Consider the following 15,433-nt stretch of genomic DNA (forward strand, 5'->3'; position numbering starts at 1 on the left):
GGTCTCTGGTTATAACCAGTTATACTCTCAAGATATAATTCTCCCCTGTACCTTATTATAAGGAGCATTCCTCATTTTAAATCTACAAGTCCTTATTTCCACAAAATGGGTTTATCATACAGTCATTATTTAATTTTAACAAGTGTCTGTGCTAATACTGAATCATATTAATTAATCAAAAGATCATTTTAAAGATCTGTGTATAAGGTATGAATAACCAGTTTAGCTGTGCTGTGAGCTTCCTAGTTGAAAGTGTTACTAAATGTTCCACATTTTTACCCATTTGTTCCAACTTTTGAAGACAAAAGGTTTAGAGCTATGTATGATTAGTTCAAGACATGGATATCTCGAACTTTACCTAAAGTGCAACACTCTAAGTAAAACCTGTCATCCATGTCAAGAATACCTAATAACCTGGGTTATGATTGGAGAGACATGATCACAATTCTTTGTACTGCATGGAGCTTTACCTTCTCTAATGTATTATAGAAGCTGGAGAAAAAATTTAGTACTGCTAAGCGTGTCCAAACCTTAAATTATCATTTGGCATCCAGGCTGCTATTCAAATCAAGGTTATCATAGTCAACAGCAAGGCAACTCTATACCTTTAATATACAGAGTTTCCTTACTCGGCTACCGATTTCCTTTCCAATGTCTATTCTCTGTTTCAAACAGAATCTCTTTTGGACAGTAAAAACAGTATCCTAACCTGTCTTGTGCTCTTTCTGCAAAGACTTGGATTCTAAATACTAACCATCAAAATAATGTCTGTAAGACTGACATATTTTAAAAAAAATGTATGGTTTATACTCTGTAGTTGCCATTTTTTCTCTCCCTAGTACACACCACCAATGGAAATTAATCTATACAACTGATTTAGACTTATAAGGTCACCTTGTAAGCAAGCTATACACACATGTAATATATAATATTTATATACACAAACATATATATATATATATATATATATATATATATATATATATGTGTGTGTGTGTGTGTGTGTGTGTAGATATAGATATATATATATATATATATATATATATATATGTGTGTGTGTGTGTATATAGATATATATATAGATATATGACCCGCAGTGGTGGTGCTGCGGTAGCATTGTCACCTCACAGTAAGATGCTGTCCGGTTCGATTCTCAGCTAGAGCGTCTTCTGCATGGAGACATGCGTGAATGGGCGTACCTTCGTTGAAGGTTGTGCGTCAGGCCTGGCAAGCCGGTACGTAAAAAGCAACAGCCAATCATTAGCGGACCGGAGTTCCGCTGTGGCGACCCCTAACCAGGAATAGCCGAAAGACATAGATATATAGATAAATATATAGATATATATTTTGCTACTTGTGTATCTCTGCTACCTTTAAACTAAAACAAATCTTGCTTTTTTCCCACTTTCTGAAATTTAATAAAGTTCAGTTACAGATTTGCTGTTCTGAACTTTTTGTAAGTTTCTTGGAGGCCAGTGCTTGCTTGGACTAAAGGGAAGTCTCTGTTCACCAGTGGCAGTGGTTAACACTGTGCAGCCTGCTTGTCCCTGTAGGAGTGGTTACTGCCTAGAAGCTGTAGTTTTATTATCCTTTTTGGGTCAATTCCAAACTCCTTGATCTCTCTCTCAAAACCCTGCAACTCTCTTTTTGCGCGGACTTGCGCACAAAGCAGCATCGGGCAGCGCCGCTTAAACAGGTTTAAACTATTCCCGGCTCCACAAAGCCTGCTCTTCACTTTTTCCCTTAGAGCTGCTCTAAATCTCAAAATAAGCACTGTATTTTCATTCTAAAGCCCTGCACTTGCTCGTATAAGTAATATCATAGGTAAATGCTAATAAACTTAAGCACTACATCCTCTTATACTCCTTTTAAGCACTTGCTCCCTATTGGTTCTTTCTGATCAGTCAATAAGTAGTTCCCTATATTATTCAGGCATGTCCAAAGGTCAGTTTCGGGTTTACTCTCCAGTCCAGCTGGTGAATCTGGGAATCTTGAGGCAATGTTACAACTGCCTTATGTATACAGACCACCCTCTCCTCCTCCCAACAAGCTCAAATATATATGAGAGATGCAACTATATAGCCAAACTGGAGGCTAAGCTCTCTCTTCCCAGTACTGGCACAGCCTGTTGGGAGGAGAAGGTAACCACACACACCACAAATCCAGTCTCACATAGACCTATCTCATCAGCAAACCAAACACATTAAGCACACAAAAACGTACTCAGGGGCGCTAAATAAAAATCTGCCTAAGCAACAGAGACCTCCAAAGCAGACGTCCAAGCAACCCCTACCACGAAACAATACCCACATAGCTCACAAAGTCAGTGTGCCACACAGTCACAGCCCTTAAGGCTAAACAACACACCTAATACACTTGTAATAGGTGTCTCTATTGTCAGACACACTGACGTCCCACTCACCAGGCTGAACAAGGAGAAGGTCACTGTAAGCTACCTGTCTGGCGCCAGGATCCGCCACATAACACAAGTACTCAGGTCACTCCAAAGCAAGTACAAATATGACTCCGTCATTGTCCATGCTGGTGTGAATGACCGGAGACGTACCTCCCTGGACTACATGAAAAAAGGCATAGAAGAGCTCTTTGATCAAGTAGCCCAGGCCGGTTTGACCCTGACCTTGAGTAGCATCTTAACCTCACCAAGAATGATGCCACAGTATAAAGACAAAATGATCAATTTTAACAATTGGCTAAAGTATTGGTGTCATTCAAAGGGGATCCAGTGTCTGTCAGCCTGGGATGACATGCTCGACAAGCCACGTTGCTTTGCTAGGGACGGCTTGCACCTGTCACCCCTGAGTTTTCAAATACTGGCAAAGGCTCTTGCCTCCCCCATAGTGCCTTTTTTAGGCAAAGCTCAAAAGACAAACACCTCCATAGACAACACAAAGAAAAAAAAACTAAGGGTAATGCTGCTCAACGCCAGAAGTCTAAAACTCAAGATGCACACACTCGAGAATCTCCTCAGTATGGAGAATATAGATATCTGTGCAGTAACAGAAACCTGGTTCAAGGCTCGCGAGAGCACCCCAGCACTAACAGGTTATACTTCATACCATGCTTTCCGGCCCCAAAACTCTGACCAAACCACAGAAGGGGGGGGTATCCATATTTATCAAAGATACCCACACCTCCAGGTTAGTGGCACTGCGTGAAGCATCGGACACCATCCATGTGCAACTAACAGTGGGCAAAACTGCCTTTCAGTTTATAGCCTGCTACAGACCACTCTCCCAAACACACGAACCTCACTTGGCTTTCCTGAGAACGCTGGAGAATATGAAGGTCTCTCCAAACACCATTATATTGGGTGACTTCAACTACCCAAACATTGATTGGGAAAACTACTCAAGCCCAAACACCCTCACCCAATGATTCCTAGAATTTTTAAACTCAAATGCTATGGAACTGGTCACCACTCCCACAAGAGGGGAAAACACATTGGATCTGGTCATCACCAACATGGGGTCTCTATGTTCTACACCAGAGGTATACCTCTCATTGGTAAGATCAGACCATGAACTAATCTCACTGGACATCCATATTCTGTCCCCACACCTAGCCAAGGAAACTAAGGTGAAGAACTTCTCTAAAGCAAACTTCACACTTCTCAAAACCGAGGTGGAATCCTTCAAACCCCCCGGGCCAGTGGAAAATACGGCCCAAAATGTAGAATCCTTTACAAAAACATTCTATGGACACCTACAGGAATGCATGGAGCATGCTATCGCAAATAAAACCAAGACTCACTCCTCCAAAAGCAGGAGACCTGTCTGGTTGACCCCGGCCATAAATAAGCTATACAACAGAAGGAGAACGCTACTACATGATAGAGCAAAATTCCAAAAAGGGAAGGCGTCTCTGATCAGTACTAGCAAGAAACTATGATCCCTCATAAAATCATCTAAGGCCAGCTTCGAAAGATAAATTGCACAAGACACTAAAGAAGATCACAAGGCCTTCTTTAGTTATGTCAGAAACCTGGGAGGCAACTCCCAGATATGCTCTGAGTTAGTGCAAAATAACAAAAAATACACTGAACCCACAGACATTGCCAACATCCTGGCAGAAAGGTTCAGTGCAAACTCCCCCCACCCCCAAAGAGCAAATGTCTATTCCAACAGAGTGTAGCCTTCCTGAGATCAGAGATGCACAGGTGAGAGCTGCCCTCTCCAAAGCAGAAAATACAGCATCAATGGGACCAGACGGTGTCCCAGGCTGCATCTTACTTGAGCTCCAAGAAGAACTAAACTCTCGTATAAAGTCACTGTTCAATGTCCGCCTTACTACAGGATATGTACCCAAGGAATGGCATACAGCAACAGTGGTCCCACTCCACAAAGGTGGTGCCACAACAGACCCCGGAAACTATCACCCTATAAGCCTGACTAGCCTGGTCTGCAAAGCTATGGAGTGTATCATCATGGAAATCGTAAACAAAGACATTGGGAACCTCCCGACACTGGATCCTACCCAATTCGGCTTTGTTAAGGGCAAATCTTGCCTCTTGAACCTGGTTGACTTCTTTGAAACAGTTACCAAAGCCATAGATGAAGGGAAGGTAGTCCACACAGCCTACCTGGACCTCGCAAAAGCCTTCGACATAATACCCCACTCGGGCATCATAAATAAGCTCACCAGCTTAAATATCAACCCGTGTCACAAGATGGGTTGCAAACTGGCTCAGGGATAGAACCCACATGGTCAGAATAGCAGGTGCCATGTCAGACTCTAAACCAGTTACAAGTGGCGTCCCACAAGACTCAGTCCTGGGACCTCTCTTGTTCGGTATATATTTCTCCGAGGTACAGGCTAACACGGGTGGACTATGGCTTACCAAGTTTGCAGATAACTGCAAACTGGGTGCTGTAATTGACTCTCCGGCTGACACAAGCATCCTCCAAAAGGGTCTCACAGAGACGGATAACTGGTGCCAGAGCCATGGCCTAAAGCTAAATGCCAAAAAGTGCATAGTCATCCCTTTTGGGAAAAACAAAGTGCCCACAAATTACCACATAGGTGGTAATCCATTAAGTACGGAAGAAGTAATTAGGGACTTGTGGACCCAAGTAGATGGCGATCTCTCCTTTGACAATCACATTGACAAAGTGGTTTGAAAGACCTTCTATATAGCCCACCTTATGAAAGGATTCGCATCTAGATTGAGAGGTCATTGTGCCCCTCTACTCATCACTTATCAGGCCCATAATTGAATATAATGCCCCATTTGGGATGTACTTTACCCGACACCTGCAGCAACTGGAAAGACCCCAAAAGTACCTCACCAAGAGGATCAAGGGGCATACAGATGCCCTATGCAGTTCGGCTAAAGAAACTCCAGCTCTACTCAGTTGTGTACCGCCTACTCAGAAGCGATCTGTGTCTGACGTATAAAGCCATGTCCAACCCAGAATTAATAGACATGCTTCACCTCAGGATATCCAAATCCCTTAAAGCTACACGCTCCAGGGACTTGAACCTCAGCACAGAAATAAATAGGACATGCTGGAGGGACCGATTCATACCCCAGAGGCTTCCCTCACTCTGGAACAAAATCCCAATCCATGTTAGGCAGAGCCCCTCACTGACCCTCTTCAAGAAAAATCTTGACGAGTGAATGGGAGATCGTAAGTTTACCCCTGGGATCTCTTCTGTGTCCCTGCTTGACAGAGGTACAGTAAACTAACCTTAAAAGGGCTACCTTGTGTGACCTACTATACAGAGGCACAGTCAAGTAATCTAAAAGGGTGGTGAAAGCCAAACACACTCTGGCTAGATTTATAAATGCCCTAGGGCAAATAGCCTAGTATCAACATATGAACCTATATAGATTATATATATATATATATATATATATATATATATATATATATATATATATTGCCAGGCACACAATTGCCTGAAATATGTTGACCTTAAATGCAAGCGATTGACAACACATTTGTTTGAAAATATTTGATCAACAAATAAGTGGCAGATACGATCAGGAAACCTGCTGTATAGAACAGTGTAAAACCAATGGAATACTTTAAGTAATGCAGTCTAGAGACACCCCTTTCCAGCACATAGCACAGATCAGTGATTTTTTGTAGTAAATCACTGCTTGGATAATGTGTGCGTGCACTGATGGTGAATATTGTTGAATATGGTTTTGAGAGATTTCTCCCATTTTAGAATTTGTGCTATCATGGAGTTTGGTATATATAATTTTGGGGTGTGTGGGGTGCAGAGTGTGCCCCCCCCTCACAAAAAACATTTGAAGTTAACTTTTTACAAGTTCACAAACTCGACAATTTGCATTTTTGATTAGTGTGCTTTTAGTGTTTGCTGTAAACACAATATGCCTGAAAAAATTATATTTTCAGTATAGTGTGCTGTCGAGCAGCTATTTTTTTTTTTAAGGTAAATTGTATCGGAAAAATGTCTATGCAAGCAATTTACCCACATATATATAGTTTCACTTCAGAGTGTTGAGTTACAGAAAACTCTAACTTCATATGGTCGAGACCATATGATCGAGTTTTCATACACTCAACGTTGTGAAGTGAAATAAAAAAAATAAATAAAAATCAAACAATGTTTCTGCAGGGGGGCAAGCCCCCCTGCACCCGCTGTACCCCCCTACTTAAATATACCAACTCCGAGATCATGCTACAGTGGGGAAAAGGGAAATCTCCCATTCTGCACTGTATGCAGAAGTGCAGAATGGGAGATTTCCCATTTCCTCGCTATAGTGCGATCACAGAGATGTTATATTTAAGTAGGGAGGGTGCAGGGGAACTTGTCCCCCCTGCAAAAAAACTTATATTCAAGTAAATTAATCTTTATCAAAACTTCACAATTTCGAGTTTCTGAAAACTAGATCATATGGGCTCAACCATATGAAGTTTGAGTTTTTAGTAACTCAACATTCTGAAGTAAAACGACATATATTTATATTTATTTTATATATATATATGTGTGTGTGTGTGTGTGTGTGTGTGTGTGTGTGTGTGTAGTGTGATGTGCTTTGTAAGTATATATAGAGACTCCTTAAATAATCTATGTACTATGCAAATTTATGCACACTGTTTAAAATATCATGTACTCTTTAAATACCTGTATACTGTCCTTTGTGTAATCCTGATGATTTTTGTAAAACGTCTAAGGAGCTCATCTCCCTGGGCCTCCACTGAAGGGGTGTTTAGCTAATTCCAGTTTAACTTTCCCAGTACTCAAAGGCAAAATAAAAATAGGTGGCACAACCAGATACATTCCCTATCCCATTCTTCAGTTAGCAGGCCACTGCTTATGCATTTGTATATTAAGTTATGCATAAATGATTACATCACTGAAGGAGTTTTAAGTACCCCATACATTTCTGCTGTTCTTATATAATACATAACTGAATGCATTTTTGCACTGATTTTTGATTATGTATTTCAAGCACCTAGTGTTCTCTGCGTGATTTGCGGGTAGGGTCTAGTTGAGTGGGATGCAGGGTTTGCGGTTCTGAAAGAAGATAGGAAAATTTATGAAAGTGGTATTGTGCAGATATTTTTAAATGGGAAGTTATATCTGCTTTTTATATTTAACTATGTGCAGTGCTAAGTATTAAAGCACCAAAGTACTTCCTTGTTAAAGTATGCTCTATGCTTCCCATCAGTTTGCCACTCCCTCTAGCGTTACTACCTCAGAATTTCTGTACTACTTCCTTTTCTACTTTCACAGATGGCTAACAAAATGTACCTCAGAGAAAATCACCACGTTCCTCCCTCATTTCTGACAGTTGTCCTTTCCTGGAGATTTCCTGTTGATATGCAGCAGATTTTCCTCTTTTTACTGATAATAATTTGTACCTCATTGTCTACAGCATTGTGTGTTTGTTGTAGTTAAAACAGTCTGAGAATTACTTCAGCTTTGCTCTCCACATTCTTTTAACAAGTCAGTGGAAAAATATATTGGTAATATTTTAATTGGGCTCTTGATTTTTTAGCTTTAGCATAATTTTCCCTTTTTTTATGGGTATGGTTTTAGGGTGGAGTAATATGAATGTCCCATCTGAAATAATGCCAAGATGTTTTATAGTGGATGTAGCAAATCAGGCATTTGTGGAATAGTTACACTTTTCACTGAGTAGACTAAACTCTTGTATGATCCCTAGGCCTGCTCTTCTTGGTGTTGCTGAGAACTTTACTGTCTTGATCAAGAACAACATCCGATACCCAAAGTTTAATTTTACAAAGTGAGTATAACTGCAGTGCCATAAACTAGTCTGTTTCTGTTTTCTTAATCTTCCAGCTCAGTCTGCACTGTTTGTTTTTATTTTTTTTCAGGAGAAATATTTTAGATACAGTAAACACTTCCTATCTCAGCAAATGTATTTTCAACCGCAAGACAAACCCAAACTGTCCCATCTTTCGTTTGCGTGACATTGTGATGGAAGCAAATGCTGATTTTCAGGAAATGGCAGTACAGGTAAGTCAAAATGCATTCTAAAAATGTAATTCCCATATGTTTGTTCACAACCCAGCTAAATAAAAAGGAGGTCTTTGCTTTGCTCACAACTTGCCTCTGCAATCTACTTCAGCTGTCTAAAGCTAAACTATTTTTCTGTTTATTTTTCCTAGAGTGTTTTTAACTTAGGAGATTTGTATCTGCAAGTGTGCACAAGTGACAGTACCTTTCAGTAGCTCCTCTCCTGCTAGATAGTTTGCATGTGCAATGCTACTTGGTGTTTACTTGGAAGCAGTCTTCTCACAAGATGCAATGCCCATCTCATTTAATGGGCATTTGTTTCTTTACTTCCTAAAGAATAGCTCCAATCATTTTCCAGAAAATTGAAGACACTCCTATCAGAACCTGTATAGTAGGGCCCAAACCGCTTTTATTTTTTTTTACATTTTGGTTACTGGGGTAAAGCACTGATCACAGCATGAGTAAATTGCAGGCTCAGCTTGGCTACATTCAAAAATGCTAACACAATTTAACAATTGCAACCAACAGTGGTACACAAAGGTAAAGCAAGCTAGCCACAACAAAAGGGATATGTACAAATGTTACATCCTGTTGAGGTGTATATTTTATAAACAGAAGAGTGGACTCTGAAGACCAAGAAAAAAGAGTGAGAAACAGGTTTAGTCTTGGAAATTGTAGACAATGTGTTTAGAGGGCAAGGCAAGTAATAAGTAATGGTAAAGACAAACAGTCTGAGTAATAGGAACTGAGAACAGTAAATATAAGATGACCCTGAGCAAGGAGAAAGGAACAGTGTACGTATTTACTGGAAGCAGAGACTGTGATAACCAGTAGAGTAGCAGTATGGGGTGTTGATATGAGGAAACTGGCCTACTGCAGAGTAGTGTTAATTATATTCTGGCCTTTGTATTGCTCAGTTACTGTTTGAGTCAGGGCCCTTTAGAGTAGTTAGTATGCCCAGTCAAATAGTGTGAAAGGAGTTGCCACAGTTTTGGAGTAAATACAGACAAACTAGAGTTGCAGCTTTGTTTAGTATATGGAGTTTAGAGAGTATGGCCTACTGGACCCTGGTTTCTGAGGTTGCAAGTTGTGGTGGTGATGCATTTTATTGCAAGTGGCAGAGAGGCTTATTGGTAGAATAATTTGAAACCCAGATGTAAGTTGGATCTAGATTGTACTGGGAACCAGTTTGCCTTGAATAAAGTAAGGCAGTGGTGTTCAGGACAAGAGGAGATGTTAATGAGGAAGTTTATTTTTATGTAATTTTTGTTACAGGAGGTGACGAGAGTAAACCGTATTCAGGTTGTGTGAACAGGACCCTTTTCCCAATGGCTGACCCAGCTGGCGAGAAAGTAATTTAGATATTTTCTGAGCCTAGAAAAGGAGTAAGTTGATTTTAGTTCCAAGTGTTGAATATGCTCCTGAAAGTTACATGATTGTTCGAGCTAGAGGCCTAGGTATCTAAATGAAGGGGTGGTGTTGATAATTTGTACTGGTCGAAAAGCTTGAGGGAGCTAGAAACTTTTAAAAAAGTTTTTTTCTTAATACCAACGATCATAGCTTTGTTTTGCGGGGGTAAGGAAAAGCTTTCTGTGAGTAAGCTAGTGGGGTTATATCCAGAAGGTTAGTCAGTTTGTAGCTGGATTTGGATTACCTGTTGTGCTGCACTTGATCTGCAGATATTCATGTCTTTGGTATACAAGATGAGTTGTAAATGAGGTAAGTCAAGAAATGTATTTATAAAAATGGAAGTGTGTTGAGGCAAGCATAGATCCTTATACACCAAAATGAGTTTAGGCAGCATGTGATAGGAGCCACTTTTTTTACAGGATCTGTTAGGGAAATCTATGAACCACTGTGCTGATGCTATTTTATAGGAGGTGGGCTAGTAATATTGAGCTATTAAGTTAGGTGAATGAAAATGGCTCTGACAAGATCTTCTTTAATCCATGCCAGTGAGTATGTTGGTTAGAGTTCAGTTTGGTCAGTCTACTCCTTCTTGCCTAAAAGTCATATTGTATCTTGGAGAAATTGTATACTTTTCAAATATGAGGCAAATTCATAAATTAGTGGGGTTTTTTTTTGGTTGGTTTTTAAGTGTTTTGCTGAGGTTAGGAAGTATAAAGATTGGCTGGTAGTGGCTGGTAGAAGAGAGTCTTGGATGGATTTTTAGGAATAGGTCTGATAGATGGACTTGTAGATGGTGATTGATTGTGGGGGTAGTTTGAAGTTAAAGATTCATATTTAGGGTAGTAAAAATGCAGTGTCTACAGTGATAAAGCAGCCAAGTACACAAGTTGTCTGGTCCAGACGAAGTTAGTTTGATGGGATTTATTCAAGTGAATGGAGTAAGTTGCAAGACAGTGATTTTAGTAAAGTAGAATGGAGGCAGTTACTCTGCAAGTGGGGGGGTGGGGTCTCTATTTGGGAAAGAGGGGAAGGAATTGGGTATGTGAAGGAGATGTTGAAACATTATTTTAGGATGTCAGAAGGTGTAAGGATGTCGGCATGACAGGTAATATGTCCTTGTGGTGAATGTCCCTTTGGAGGAGCTCTCCAAAGTATGATGATTACTTCTTGCCAGAACTGTCAGGGAGAGCATAGTTTTAGATGTGAAGTGTTTGGCTTTGTGCCTACAGATTACTTGCTTGGTGATAATTCCATAAATTGGTGCAGTATAAGTTAATAAAATTTTCTTTATCGAACTGTTGTGATAACTGAGTCGGTGTGATGGCCCGATGAAAGGAGCACAAGACAACTGATTTATTAATGCCTCAGTAATTCTAATGGTGTAAGAAAAAATGTTGATAGCTGCTTAGTGTTTAGACTGATTTGTGTTTTCAAAGTATGGTTTCTATGATGTGCCTTTGACAAGGCACACTATAAATGAGTACTCTGTTCTAGTGTCATTTTATAAGACAAACTTGGAGACTAGAGAAGATTGTATGGAATCTTTGTAGGGATAGAAGCAGTACTGTTGTTTGCATAAACATTGTACCCCCCCCCCCCAATCAAACTGGAAACTGTAACATTTTCTGTGTTTTGAGATGTGGTAGATGTTTGTGTGGGGTACCTTAATAAACTAGACTGATTACTGAACCACCTTGGGTGTGTAGTATTTTCCTGAAGCCCAACAACAGATTGGATAATTGGATAGATGTTATCGAAATGAACTTGAGAAGTAGCAGCAGTCTTGGACCTAGTGTTTTCAGATGTCAAGAGAAAGTGAATTAGATGTCATAATGGAGAATGTTTTGTAGTCCTATCTCGCCTTCATTCTTACTGATGGGATTGGAGCTGATCCCCTGCTCCGACTCTGCCTATTTACAAGCTCAAAGTGTTCTAGTTGGCTCGTGGCTAGGTAGGCATCCCATGGTGCATCAGTACAATCCCCAGATCTCGTTTGCCACGTCAATGAGTTCGGATGTGCTTCATCTTGGCCGTGGCCAAGTCTTACACATTTTGTCCAAAAGTTTTGGATAAATCTTCTATTTTCATATTTTAATAGTGTTGTATAACATTGTTTAGCTATAGTTAGCGTAGTGTTTGCAGTTGGAATAGTTAGTGATTTATTAGAGTGCCTTTTGTGCGCAATTCTTGAAGTACAGTTGGCCATTGGCCTTATAGTACTTGGTATCCTGTGTGCCAGTTTCCACTTGTTGATATATATTTATATAGACTCCTATATTACTGTTTTTCATACTTTTGATATTAGTAGTGGTAGGCGTCTTTTGTGGTTAGTTTAGGCTGTGTGTGCTTGTTAATTACTCTAAATAACTTTTTGCGGAGCTTCCGCCTGCTGTTTTTTTCCTGTTATTTGTGCTGCAGGCAGAACGAGGTTCTTTTGACCTTGTTCTTTGTGTTTTCCACAATTTAGAACTGTGTTCCTGTTCTGTTGTGTGTGCACGTCTCTCCTTGTTTCTGTACCTACTAGGTCTGTTTTAGAGGACCTAGTTTCCTTTTCTTTCCTACCTGGGCTAGGCCCATTTAAGTTAGAGGACCTAGTCCTCGTAGTGTTTCTTAACCAGTTTCTGTAGGGCTAGGCCTGTTTTAGTTAGAGGATCTTGTCCTCCCACTTGCTTTTGTGTTTGTGTGCGAGTTCATCTTCAGTGAGATGTCTAAGGAAGGCAAGGACCATTAGCCATCTGGATTTAAAAAATGCATAAAATGCTCACAGAAGATGTCCATAACGGATGGCCACAGTAACTGCGTTTACTGTCTTGGGGCCATCCACTTACAGGAAACTGGCTTATTTTGCCACTCTTTTAGTGCTAGGGTGTTGCAAGAAAAAAAAAATAAGCTCATTCTAAAAGGTCTCCTAAAGCCTTCTTTTGAGGAAGATCTGGCTAGCTCTTCCTCCTCTGCTAGATCTCCGGGGTCTGAAAAGGAAAAGTCTAAATCCTCTGAGGCCCTACCCAGCACCGGCTGGTGTCTTGGAGCCTCCTCTTAAAATTACTAAACCTGACAAACTTACTGTCTCATCGGCCCCACTGAGTTCAGAGCCGATCGAGTGTGTTACTACTGTGGTTACAGTCGGCACCAAATAGTTCGGAACCGACCACTGAGAGTATTCAATGGAGCCGGTCTATGGACCCTTTACCGGTCTCCCCTACATTAGTCACCCATACTGCAGAGATCCTGTTCTCCTACTCTGTCCTCCAGGTCTTCTAGGAATTTATCAGAAGAAGATGTGGAGAGGGTATTGCTAAGACTTCTGAAGTCATCTGCCTTACCTAAATTGTTGTTGGCTTCGACCCAGTCAGTTCCGGGGCCACTTGAGTCCGTCCCCCTTTCGGTGATTCCTCCTCCAAGCCATGCTAGTCTTTCGGAGCTGGAGTGTTTGGTACCACTGGTAGAACCCTCGGTTCCAGCTCCCTCTGAGGTTGTTTTGGAGCAGAGTTCTGCTCCGCTCCATGTTGTCCGTGGTGTCTAGAAGCCATAGCTCCCAGGTTGGCCCCAACAAGGACGCCTGGAACCGAACCTCTTCAGTTCCGAGCCTTCCTCTCGGTGCATCAGCGAGGGTGAGCTCGGACCCTACGTCTGTCTTGGAGCCGATGGCTCTGGAACTGATGGTATCTTTGGTCTCCTCTGAGCCGAGGAGGTCTTTGGAGCCAGAGAGTGCAGCATTTGAGATGAATGTGCTGTCCCAATCATCAGCTACTACCAGGGGCATCAACACTCTTCCCCTCTAGGGCACCTACTTCTGTCACAGCTCCTACTCTGTCTGGACAGCAGAGACCCACAGCCTCAGGAGCCACCGGCTGGTTGCCCCTACTCTTCTGAGACCTCCCTGGAATACCCTTCCGAGGAGCCCCCATGGAAGAGAAAGACCACATGGAAAGACCACAAAGGTATCTCACCAAGAGGATTACTGGCCTCGCACATATGTCCTATGCAGCCCGACTGGAAAAACTCCAGCTGTACTCAGTGGCATATCACTTACTCAGAGGTGATCTCTGCCTGACTTTCAAAGCCATGTCCAACTCAGAATGGATGGACATGCTCCACCTAAAGAAATCCAAGTCACTGCAAGCCACTTGCTGTAGTGAGCTAAACCTCACCACAACAATAAATAGAACATGCTGGAGGGATAGATTCCTGTCAGAGACTCCCCATGCTTTGGAACAAAATTCCTAACTACATTGGGCAGAGCCCCTCACCAACACTCTTCAAGAGAAACCTTGACGAGTGGATGGGTAACAGAAAATACACGCCTGGGATCACTTCATTGGCTTTTCTTGACAGAGGCTCAGTTAATCAATCAGTGGAGCTGTGAAAGCTGACACACTCTGGCTAGGCTTATAAATGCCCTTGGGCAGATAGCCTAGTACCTACCTATGAAAATACTAATTCTCTAGCTTTTTTCTTAGTGTATGCAGATCCTGGGTGACCACGATGCAAAATCTGGCTATATCCTTGTCAGGAAGCAAGAACAACTATTTTAGGACCTTTGAAAATAATGCCATCTTCCATCAACAATTCATCTCTGTAAGGAAAATAGGTTTGCACTTCAGGTGGTACACTAGTTTGCCTTGACGGCCATCCAACATTAATGTAGTGATTGAGCTTTTGCAAAATTGGATCAGTCTGAGTGTAATCTCTTAACTCATCAAGTCTAGTGGTGGAAAAATTATGTACTGACATCACATCAAAGTCAAAATTCTCAACGTCAAGCTGTTTTTTGCATTTCTGGGTGATCTGGATTAGGTATCAACCAGATAGAGCAATTTGCCTTTCGTGTAGACCATTCTGAAATTGTACTTTTGCAATTTGAGCATCCTTCTTTGGGATCTTGCTGGAGCAGAATGCATAGGCCTCTTTAGAATAGTAACTAGAGGTTGATGGTCAGTTTCAATCTGAATAGCTTGACCATAAATATAATCATGAAACTTGGAACAGGCAAATACTATTGGCAAAAGCTCCTTCTCAATTTGAGCATACCGCATCTCATTTTGGGTTAGTGTTCTAGATGCATAGGCTACCGGTATGCCCTCTTGACATAGAACTGTGCCAAGACCAAATTTTGTGCCATCACAGGAATGAGCAACTGGTTTACTCACATCATAATATCGTAATGTAGGTGGGGTTGGCAGTTTTCTGCTTGAGGTCTTCTGGTTCTGTTCCAACCATGAACATGCAACATTTTTGTGCGTTAGCTCTCTTAACGGTGCTGTCAACTCACTGAAGTCTGGTATAAACATACCTAAATAGTTGACCATGCCTACGAAATGCTGTGGAGCTTGTACATTATCTGGTGCTGACATCTCAAGAATAGCTGCTTGCTTGGTTGGGTCTGGTGTCAAGCCTGTACTCGTGAACAAATGTTTTGTGTATGTAACTTCTGGAAGTCTGAATTTGTACTTGAAAGGATTGAGCTTCAAGTTTTCTTCACTTGCTCTGTCTAGATTACTTTTTTAAGGTTTCTGTCATGCTCTGCTTCACCATTGCCCCAACC

The 15,433-nt window shown here is 41.3% G+C and overlaps 1 protein-coding gene across 3 annotated transcripts in view; it reads left to right on the plus strand.

Moving 5' to 3' along the window:
• Positions 1-15,433, plus strand: part of LOC122799527 (P2X purinoceptor 4-like) — a 1,302,595-nt gene that overhangs the window by 797,430 nt on the left and 489,732 nt on the right. For all 3 annotated transcript variants that reach the window (XM_044068651.1, XM_044068650.1, XM_044068652.1), the window contains exons 6-7: positions 8,165-8,245; positions 8,337-8,478. In XM_044068651.1, the coding sequence (XP_043924586.1) occupies positions 8,165-8,245; positions 8,337-8,478 (223 nt within the window). The remainder of the gene's footprint in view (positions 1-8,164; positions 8,246-8,336; positions 8,479-15,433) is intronic.

This window comes from Protopterus annectens, chromosome 4.part0 (assembly GCF_019279795.1).
Source record: "Protopterus annectens isolate FY-2018-M chromosome 4.part0, PAN1.0, whole genome shotgun sequence".
NCBI classification, from domain to species: domain Eukaryota; kingdom Metazoa; phylum Chordata; order Ceratodontiformes; family Protopteridae; genus Protopterus; species Protopterus annectens.